The 11,225-nt window shown below is 34.5% G+C and overlaps 1 protein-coding gene across 7 annotated transcripts; it reads right to left on the bottom strand.

Annotated features, from left to right (window-relative positions):
• Positions 1-1,787: 1,787 nt before the first annotated feature.
• Positions 1,788-9,934, bottom strand: LOC100263564 (disease resistance protein RPV1). Of its 7 annotated transcripts, none has more exons than XM_010659480.3 (9): positions 9,270-9,934; positions 7,340-8,426; positions 6,900-7,247; positions 5,482-6,801; positions 4,891-5,328; positions 3,886-3,926; positions 3,176-3,306; positions 2,945-3,046; positions 1,788-2,853 (listed from the first exon to the last, which is right to left on the bottom strand). In XM_010659480.3, exons 1-7 carry the CDS (start codon positions 9,767-9,769, stop codon positions 3,255-3,257), a joined length of 3,786 nt encoding a protein of 1,261 aa, XP_010657782.1. In that variant the 5' UTR covers positions 9,770-9,934; the 3' UTR covers positions 1,788-2,853; positions 2,945-3,046; positions 3,176-3,254. The 7 variants fall into 7 exon arrangements, with proteins under 7 accessions (XP_010657782.1, XP_010657781.1, XP_010657785.1 ...); XM_010659479.3 differs by having other exon boundaries at positions 1,788-2,391; XM_010659483.3 differs by having other exon boundaries at positions 3,027-3,046.
• Between the last annotated feature and the right edge of the window lie 1,291 nt (positions 9,935-11,225).

Here is an 11,225-nt window from a genome sequence, read left to right as displayed (position 1 = left end):
TAATTATAATTGAATATGAAAAAAAAATCGCGATAATATAAAAAATTGAGCATATTTAATATTCCATATATAGTAGTTCATGTTAATTTAGCTAATTAAATAAATTACCTAAGTTAATTTTTAAAATCTAAATGTAATTTTATGACAAATTTACTAAATTTTGAAATTAATTATAATTGAATATGAAAAAAAAATCGCGATAATATAAAAAATTGAGCATATTTAATATTCCATAATTAACCATGTTAATTAAATTAATTACATAATTTACTATGTTAATTAAATTAATTAAACAATTTAGCTAAGTTAATTAGTTTAATGTAATTCTAAATACGAATTTAAATCACAAATAATCATCTAAAATAAATATATCATAACCTAAATTAATTCAATAAAAATACACAAAATAATTACAATTAAATGTAAACATACTAATTAATTAAAAATACATGAATTAATTATTGCAAACAAAATTAATTATAATTTCAAACAAACATACCTTAAAATGATTGAATAATTGAGCAATCTTGGAAAAAATTGGAGTAGTAAGAGAGGAAATGAAGAATCAAAGCAAAGATGGATGAAATTGATGCAAAATTGGCTATTTATAGATGAAATTTGGGCCAAAATAGCCGTTGGAACCTTAAGTTACCGTTTAAAATTAATTTTGGCCGTTGGATCACAATTTGGAAGCAATCTGGCCGTTGGATCTCTTTGTTAACGTTGGGATTCAAATCTGGGCGTTGGATCAACACGGGCGTGATCTGGGCCGTCAGATCACGCTGGAGAGAGAGGGCCGATTTTCTCAAAAAATCGCCAAAAATCGGCGATAAATCGCCGATAAATCGGCGATACACGGGATTAATCGGCGATTTTATCAAAAAATCGGCGATTTTTCCTGTGTCGCCGATATATCGGCGATTTATCGCCGATTTTTGGCGATTTTTTGAGAAATATCGGCCGGCCGACTTATCTCCTCCATTTGTCGTGTCGCCACCCGCCGACACGCGATATATCGGCGATATTTCGCCGATTTTTGCCGATTTTTTCCTCCTTGCCTTTAATCTCTAATCTTTACATACGATTATGTTTTTTTGTTATTTAATGAACTTGATTGCATGCTTGGTGCTTCCCCTCCACCCCACCCACCCACCACACACAAAAGTGAAGGCCCAAATGCACTGTCAAACTTATGGCTTCATTTATATCCTTTTAGCTCTCTTGCCATTTTCCCTAAGCTCCCTTTTTGGCTCAGGCAAATTTTAAGACAATTTTAGAAAGCCCATTTAGACTATCTTGATTACACTTTATAAGGTTTTTGTAAAATTTAAGATAGTCTTCTGCTTTTATTTATTTATTTATTTATATTTTAAGATATAATTCACATATTAAGTTAATTAACTTTTAAGTGTTAATTTACTATTAGGTTGACCATTTTAATGTATATATTTATCAATTTTATGTAGCTCTTATATTTTCCTTGTATATGTGTACAATTTTTTTTACATTTTTATGTTATTTTCCCTAAATTCTAAATATCCCTATCAAGCATTGTGGTTTTATGCCCACCCCGTCCCGTATTAGATGTAGATATTAAAGTTATTTTATTGAAAAAAATAATATACGTATGATAAAATTTGTGACATTTGATAAATATGTCACTTTGAAAACATATTTAATACTAAAATAATGATTTATATAATTTAATTATACTCAATGATATAAAAAAAAGTATAATTTTTTTTTCAAATATTTATATTTTATATTTAATTGATATACAAAATATATAAAGAAAACCTGTTGAAAAATATTTTATATTCTTAACAAACAATTATGTATATATAGAAAATGAAACCTTCAAAGTGTTGCTCTGGTTTCCACCAGAGCCCCAAAGAGGTCGATAACCAAACCAGAGCCCCAAAGTTCCCAGGGATGTGCACTCATTGGCCCATAAATCTTCAATACTTGATGGAAACTCTGGCAATGATTGAAGACTCTTGCAGTGTTGTTCCAGTGTGAGCCTTTTGAGGCTACAAGGCACGGCAATGAAACTGTTTCTTGTCAGATCTAAACGTCCCAATGAAGATAAGGAGCCAAGATCACTGAGTAGGGCTCCTTCCAATAGGTTGCAGTCACTTATTCATCAACATATTTTCAAGGAGCATAGACCCGACAAAGAAGGCAGTGGCAATCCTTCTGTAGGTGATGAGCGCAAAGATAAAACCAGATTCCTTGACTTGGATTCCCCTGCCTTGCATCCTGCTAATGATAATACTTGAAGCTTTGTCAAAAGAGTAATAGAGGTGGGTACCTCTTGTATACCAATTCCATTTGCTTCGAGCTTTACTAACCCTTGTAGGCTCCCCATGTCATCTGGCAATTTCTTCAGATCTGAGCAACCAGAGAGAGTATAAGAGTCTGAAGAGACGTCAGCTTACAAATGCTTCCATTAGAAAACCTACCCTTGCAGACCTTAGGACATTTGTTACAACTATAACTACAACTACGACACTCACTTCTACACTGTTATATTAAGGGCAAGTTCCATATGGAGGTATAACTTAATTACCAGAGTATGAATAAATTTGTGATGGCCTTTTATTGCTTCTATCCATATTTTAATAATTGTAAGCACACATAATTATTAAACTAAATATCGTCCCGATTACAAAATCAATAAACTAAATACTGGGAATATCAATAAATAATAAACCAAGCAGCAACTGCATTGCCAAATTAATAGACTATTCATTTGCTGCATTAACAAACCAAACTAATGTCCTCAACAACAATAACTACTGTTTCTACACCAGGATCCTCGTTTTCAGTCACACTAGATCCAATGTCCAAAGCCTATGAGCACAAACCACAAAATGCAGGTAAAAAAAAAAACCATAGTGAGATCAGTTATTGAAATCAAATTGCAAGAGAAAATGCATCTTACAGAGAGAAACCATTTCTTCATGCAGTGAAAAATGATAGAGAAATCGACTTCAAGGGAGTGAAATGGGAGAGAGAAGATGGACCTGGTGTGAAAGCAGAGAACCTGAAAGTAGAAGTAAAGGAAGGGTGTAAGAAGCAGAACATAATAATCATTTATGAGATCTATGAGAGCGGTAAAAAAAAAACCACCAAGTCCATAATATTATTTATAGAGTTGGCTGCCACTACATACCTTAATGCCAACTTTCCCACTAACTTTTGCCTCCATCCAATTCTTTGCATGCCTTAGAATTTTGGGTGCAGCTGTACCATCATGTTTGGAGACTACTTCTGCAGGCCTCTACTACGACCAGCCAACTGTGTCTTTCATTTACAAGAGTATTTTGGTTATTATACTTAAATAATGGTAATTAGTCTCCCTATACAAAATAAAATCTATTTTAATCTTTTATATATACAGAATAATATTTTAATCACTATATCTATCTATCTATATATGTATACACTTTAAATATTATCATTTTATTATGCCCTCATCCTAATTTTCTCATAATTTTTTTTAATTTTTTTTTATTGTGAACCTTTAAATAATTCTTTAGTTTCTTTCAAAATTTTTATTTAGTAAAGATGAAAAGGCACAACTTACCACATAAAGCATCGTTCAATTAATACAACTATAAATTTAATCACATAAAATAATTGGAAAAATATTAGTCCACAATGATCACCAAAATGAAATAAAATGATATGTTATTTATCAAATTCAAAATCATTATTAAATTAAAAAAAGTTACAAATAAATTAGAATGGAGTCAATTAAAATTTCATTTTAAAAATGAAAATTAAAAAAATCAATCCATTAATATTATGTATTTTTTAGATAACTAGCAACCTAATGAAGAACTAAAAAGACCTAAAAACATATTAAAAGGAAGTGATTACCTTGGAATGTAAAATGGGACCTCCAACCAATCTTCATGTACCTAGAGAAATTAAAGTATTTTTCACTAAATTGAAAGAAATGATCGAACTCAAAATAAATTGTCTTTATGGTCACTAAAGACTTTTGGTGGACTCTTCAATAAAGTAAATTAAAATAAAGTATTATTTTTTCTACATTAAAAAAAAAAGTTTCAATTAGAATGCGTATATATTTAAATAAGGATAATTAAAACATAACATTTAAGAGTAGTTTATAAAATTAATTAAAAAGTATTTATTCATTAGAATCATTGATTATGGAAAAATGTATTCACTTAAAACAACTTTACCAAGATATTTGATGATTAAAAATTGCGGGGACTAGCAACAAGAGCGATGCTTATTGATAGTGACAGCCTCAATAATTTGGTGAGGTACGACACACCCAAAAAAAATAATGAATAGAAAAATAGACAAAGCATATAAGACCAATAGTAGCATATAATAAAGATAAATAATAAGAAAAATAAGAAGATGGTACCACTTGTGGTTGTGTACATAGCATAGGATGTTTAGGAAGAAAGGTAAGATAAAGAAAGGATCAAGTCAAAACAAAGTCTTCCAAAGTAAATTCCACCACCCACTCTTTCATTTGTCCAAATGGGCGCATAATGCCCTACCCTAGGCTTCACTCTTATGGATGAACTAGACAGTTGAAGGACCTCAACAAGGACAAATCAATACTTTAAATATATGTATTGCCAACCGAAAGCAACTTGGAGTAATAAACTTCAACCAAAACAAAGGGGCTTTTATTTATTTTTTTTAAGTAGGTTTGTAAAGTATTGATTAATTACTATTTGTGATCATTTGAGCGCCCGTAAAGAAACAAAAGGGAGGGGAAGTGAGAACGAAAGTAGAAACTAATAGAATAAAGAGAGTAGGAATAGGGGCGTGGTGCTTTAATATGTTTATTTTAATAAATTAAGGAATGAAAAAATTTGGACCAGATTTCCTGAAGCTTACATGGTTCATCTCCTCCTCCCGGCCACATGGTTCATCTTGCTCAAATACCAGACGAGCCCCACACTTTTTCACCACTTCGCCGGCACGATTGGATCCAGCAAAGGAAACCTTCAGGTGATCGATGCTCGGGCTGAAAACCTCTCCATAAAGGGGTCGATACCCAAACCAGATGTGGTCAGCTTTTGAAAAATGCGTGGAAGCCGTGTTGTGGAGAGAGAAGCCTCCAGATTCGTTCATACTAAAATATTCAGAACGGCCGAACTTACCCATGCCGATGTTTGGGTGGAAAACAAAACAAACAGCCAATCCCATCAACCTGGTAGTACACCAATGTGGAGGCAGCTCTACAGTTACTGAACACCCCAGGCTCTGATCGGTGAACCACTCTGGAATGCTACTCCCAGGAACAACAGCGTCATACCACTTAAGTTCATAATGCTGAATCATGAAAAAGTTGGAGGCATGCATGTAGAGAAATAATATTCTAGGATTAGTATTCCAAGATTATTTGTGGGATTGTGTCAATTATTTAACACGACATTAAATTATGTTTTAAGAATTCTTAGCATACGCAAACAAATAATAACATACCGGAGCCACAAAGTTCGATATTGATGCAACAAGCCGAATTCCCCGTAAGATAGCTTCCACATTGTCACTCTGCTCATTCTCCACTAGTCGGAAGCAATTATAAAATTGAAAGTTTAAATGTCTGGAGTTCCTCCATGCATATGCACTTGATGGATTTGAAAAGGTTTCCAGGGATGTGCAATCATTGGCCAATAATTTTTCAATATTTGATGGAAGCTCTGGCAAAGATCGAAGACTCTTGCAGTGTTCCAATATGAGCCTTTTGAGTCGAGGAAGTCGACTGAGGTTAGGCACGGTGATGAAACTGTTTCTACTCAGATCTAAACATTCCAACCAAGATAAGGAGCTAAGATCACTGGGTAGGGCTCCTTCCAATAGGTTGCAGCCACTTAAATTCAACTTTCTCAAGGAGTATAGAACAGGCAAAAAAGACGGTCGCAATCCTTTTGTTGGTGATGAGCGCAAACATAAAGCCAGATTCCTTGACTTAGATTCCCCTCCCTTGCATCCTGCTAATGATAATACTTCAAGCTTTGTCAAAAGAGTAATAGAGGTGGGTACCTCTTGTATACCAGTTCCATTTGCTTTGAGCTTTACTAAACATTGTAGGCTCCCCATGTCATCTGGCAATTTCTTCAGTTCTGAACAACCAGAGAGAGTAAGAGTCTGAAGAGACGTCAGCTTACAAATGCTTTCCGGAAGACTTGCAAGTTTTTTACAATTTTTCAGCTTCAACAAAACAAGCCCATTTAGATGCTCAATTGATGAAGGTAGCTCTCTTAGACCAGTGTCATCTAGAAAAAGCTTTTTCAAACTCTCCATATTTTCCTGTATCTCTGGAAGCTTCTTCAGTCTAGAGCAGTTTGAAAGAATAAGAGTTTTCAGGGACTTCAACTTAAAAATGCAGCCCGGTAATGACTCAAGGCTTTTGCACTCTTCCAGATTTAATAAAGAAAGTCCATTCAGATATTCAATGGACAATGGCAATCCTTTTATAGCAGTCCCTTTTAAAGAAAGCTCTGGTAAATTATCCATGGCTCCCTGGACCTCTGGAAATTTCTTCAGTTTTGAGCAGCCAGAGAGAGTAATAGTTTGAAGAGACTCCAGATGGATGCTGCTCGAGAAACTCTTGAGGTTCTTGCAGCCTTCTAAATTCAGGAAAATAAGCTTCTTGAGAGCTCCAATGGATGGGTGAACCTTGACTAAACTTGTACAACCTTCAAGAATTATTCTCCTGAGCTTTGGAGCTCCAGAGAAGTCTGGTGTTTTGATAAGATGTTGAGAGTGGCTAAGTTCGATGAACTTTAACTTCTGAAATGACTGTCAAAGAAAAAGAGGAAAAAAAGGCTCGAACAAATCCACTTTAATGAACTTTATAATCCATTTAAAGTAAAACAACAAATCTAAATTATACCTACCTTGTTTCCTTCCCATAGTTGTTCAAGCTGACTAAAGCACATTTTCAACTCGAGAAGCTTCTCAGGATGAAAATTTGATGGAAGGGACTTCAAAGGGTATCCATCCCAGTGGAGAGATCTTAAGTGGTTGGACAGAAATTTAAAATCCCCAGAAAGATGGAATTTACATTCAGTGTATGGACTTTTATAGCGATCATTGTGTCTCCCTATCCAAGAACTTCCCCATATTTGTGCATCATAGAATCTGAGCACTCTTAATTTGTTCATCTTTGTGAAGACATTAACACTGAAGTGTAGCTCTTTCAAAGTAGACAAGTTAAGGACCATGCCTTCAACTGCTTCAGTCCCCTAACAATGAACCAAGAGCAGAGTATGAGCTCAAAGTTAAAATTAAAAAGTAGACAAAAGAAAAAAAAATTTGTTGTGCATTTAGGTCTTACTGTATTTGTTGTTAGCATATCAATGACATCATCATTAACCCACAACCTGCTGCGTTTGCCGGGGTCTTTAATAGATTCTTGCCGAACAATTTCCCATCCCATTTCTTGTATCAAATCATGCATGCACAACTTATTATATGAAATAGTTACGAGAGACTTATCTATAAGATTACGTATTTCAATTTCTGGAAAGAAATCACAACTTTTCAGTAGTTTTATGACGTAATCTTTGTCTTGCCCTTTAAAGAAGCATGCGATGTCGAGAAATATATCCTTTTGATTATCATCTAATCCATCAAAACTTATTCTCAACACATCTTGAATCTCTTTGTTTGGAATTCTTCTAAGTTTTTCCAATTCACTCTCCCATTCCTTTTTGCTTCTATTGTATAAAAAACGACCCAAGATTTTAAGGGCTAAGGGAATGCCCTTTGTATAATTTAGGGCACGGTCACATAGTTGTACAAAATCTCCTACAGGAGGTTTATATTTAAAGGCATGCTGATAAAAGAGCTTACGAGCTTCATCTTTGTTTAATTCCTTAGCCACATATATTTCCACTTTCTCATCTAGCAAATGCTTTTCTCTGGTTGTGATGATAATTCGACTTCCTGGACTAAACCAGTTATGATTTCCAGCTAAAACCTCCAATTGTTGTGGGCAATCCACATCATCAAGAACAATAAGGACTCTCATGGAGTGAAGTGTTTTTTCTATAACGTTGATTCCTCCACTGAGAACTCCTGTATTTAGATTTCCTTCCTCAAAAATTTGTGAAAGGAGTTCCATTTGTATAACAGCTGGATCATTTTTTTGTGATTTTTCTCTAACATTTGAAAGAAAGCAACAACCTTCAAATCGAGTGCGAATTTTCTGATAAACAGCCTCAGCAATGGTAGTCTTACCTATGCCAGCCATGCCCCAAATTCCTACCATCCGAACATCATCTGACCCAATACGTAATAATGAAACCATGTTCTGTATATGAGAAGCCATTCCAACTAGAGCCTCCATGTTGCATGAGGATGCATCATTCAGTTTTTTCCAGATCTTGGAAACAATTTCCTTAATAACCTCGGATTCATGTCTGCGAAATTATAATTGAAAACAATCATATGGTCATCTTTTAAAAGTCACAAAGGGACAAAGAAAAATAGATAAATATAGCAGTACTAGTGCTTAGATTTGTTCTTTGTTGCGACTGAAAGAAAAGAAGGTAGACAAGATATGATTCAACAAGATGAAGCTACGATTAACCCCATTATCATGTTGTTAGGATGGGAACACATGGTATCCAACAAAAGCAGGGACATGAAGCTAGGAATAATGTATTGTGAAGTTATATAATCCAAGATACTATTATTCAGTCTGACACACTCCCAATTGAGCAGTCTGCATAGACAACATTTTAGAACTTGGGTTAGGAACACTAGAAAAGCAATTGGATGCATTTTGACGCCACAACGATTGATTTTCAAAGCTGAAAAAACAGATCCGGTGATCCAATTAATTAATGGGCTGGGTCCGGTATCCCAGTGGGCCTTCAGGAAGGTTGAAAAGGCACTGATCCAATGCTGTTTGAAGAGGTTTTCAAGCATTGATCACAAGAAAAAAAAAAAAAAAACAACCTTATGCTTCTTGTCATTTTTGAGATCAAGGAGCACCAAACCTCATTGATTTGATGTAAAATGGAACTCAGCTTAATATAATCTCTACACCCCTTAATTAGGTTGTTAAAAATGAAATTTTACAAAACCCTCATCCTCGCCTTATCATTTTTCTCTTTGCTAAACCAACAGGAATAGTTGGATTAATACATACTTCAATTCCCTGAAAGAAATTTAAATAGATCGAGCTTAGAAAGGGAAAAAGAAGAATAAAAAAGCAACACCCAAATAGAAAACAAAAGAAATCCAGTTAGAAGAATTACTTATCTCGTGAATCCCATCCAGAAAGATTGGATGCCACAGTTAGAGCTTTTCTCCACTCGACCACTTTCTCCATGTTGTCCCTGTAAACTTGTTCATGCTTTGTAAATGCTACTCCATAACTCCCTTCTTGTTTTCTTACATGAGAGGGATCTACATTATAGAAAACAGGAAAAGCTGTATGTCTTCCCTCTTTGACACACTGAAGAATCTTTGTAAGTTCATCCAAACACCAACTTGAAGAAGCATAGTGTTCGGAGAAAATGATGATGGAAAACCTTGATTCTTCAATTGCCCTTAGGAGTGCTGAAGATATTTGTTCGCCTCTCCTGAGTCGGTCATCTATGAAAGCGTGGATTCCACATCGACGAAGCGCCTTGTGAAGATGATCAGTAAAGCTTTTGCGGGTGTCTTCTCCTCTGAAACTAAGGAAGACTTCATACTTCCATGGATGGGTGGAAGAGGAAGAAGCTACTGAGAGACTGGTTGAAGAAGAAGCCATTTGCAATTTGGAAGAAGAATGGTTGGAAGACGGGTAGCTTGAATGATCGATCCAGAGAATTGTAACTTCAAGATGGTAGCTGTGGCTGAAGACCAAATAAACAAAAAGAAGATAAGACCAAGGTTGCACATTCAAAAAGGAAAAGGAAAGGAAACACCGGGGGACACGGCAGAAAGATTGGAATGACATAAAAGTTAAAAAGAAAAGGGAGAATTACCCTTAAGGGTAGGCTGGGGGAATAAATGACCAATGAGGGTGGGTAACTTTGATAATTCTTTTGAAGGCTTTATATTTTTATTAGACTAATTTACCCTCAATTGATTGCTAGTTCTACCAGTCCCAGAATTCCAATTCCTTGGCCCCTTATCGCCACCTCCTTGGCCCCAACTGACAGCACCATCATGACCTTTCCACCCTTCCCCATTATTGTTTGACTCTTTGTTCCATTCAAAGGACTTATTATTCTCACCAGAATTGTTTCTGTTGTTCCAGCCACCACTTTGATCCCTCCTTCCACGGCCCCTACCTCCAAAACCACCCCTGTCTGAATCACCTCCGCCTCCACCTCCAAAACCACCCTTGTCAGAACCCTTGTCTTTGAACCTTTGGTGACACATTATAATATAAAATTGCATTTACAGTAAATTGAAAAGTATGATTTGATTTTCTTTTTTTTGGGTTGGCTTTTTTCTCTTTTTTTGGGCTGACTTGGTTGGTGGAAGCAGTATGGTCAATTGAAAAGGTTGATTTGATTTTGCTTGTGTGAGGGGTGATATATTTTTGGAGACAAATTGAAATGGAAGATTTTTATTCCACTAATTTGATACCCAATTGGCTAATTTGATACCATATGGAAAGCAAATCAGGTTATAAATTTACTAATTTGATACCCAATTGACTTATAATTTCCTTAATTACTATTTGCAGAACGGATTGTGGCATATTTGTAATGAAGTTTATGCAATTATGGAGTAACCGTGGAATTTCTCGTGCAATTGCAAATGTATTATATTGTGGTGAATAAAATATATATATATTTTTTTTATGATCATGAATTTTTCTTAATATTATATTATATACTCTTTTGTACAGGACAAGGTCATAAAGTACAAGTTAGGGATATGCCAAAGAACCCATAATTGCCCAGTTTCATAAGAAATTTGACATTTTCAAAATTTTACCTTATCATAATGTATCGTAATGTTATTGTATTTGTATTGTAATTGTACTGTATTTTTATTATACCTCTATATTTTTATATAAAAAAAATTAATTTTATAGATTTTTTTTTTATCCATCATTGGATTATCATCAACAACTATTTCACAATATTACAATCAATGAAAATTGAACAACGAATACAAAATAAACAAATGAAAATTATAATCAATTGAGAGACATATTTTATATAATAAATAACAATATTTATTGTATATTATATATGTTAGGGATATGC

This window comes from Vitis vinifera, chromosome 12 (genome assembly GCF_030704535.1).
Source record: "Vitis vinifera cultivar Pinot Noir 40024 chromosome 12, ASM3070453v1".
NCBI classification, from domain to species: domain Eukaryota; kingdom Viridiplantae; phylum Streptophyta; class Magnoliopsida; order Vitales; family Vitaceae; genus Vitis; species Vitis vinifera.
The sequence above is the reverse complement of the archived record's forward strand: the minus strand, read 5'-3'. Positions and strand labels throughout refer to the sequence as shown.

Coding starts and splice junctions, on each gene's coding strand:
- LOC100263564 (XM_010659480.3), bottom strand. CDS start 9,769: ATGGCTTCTTCTTCAACCAGTCTCTCAGTAGCTTCTTCCTCTTCCACC. Junction 7,248..7,339: donor ATATGCTAACAACAAATACA/GTAAGACCTAAA, acceptor GTTCATTGTTAG/GGGACTGAAGCAGTTGAAGG. Junction 3,927..4,890: donor GGGAGGAGGAGATGAACCAT/GTAAGCTTCAGG, acceptor TAATTTCTCTAG/GTACATGAAGATTGGTTGGA.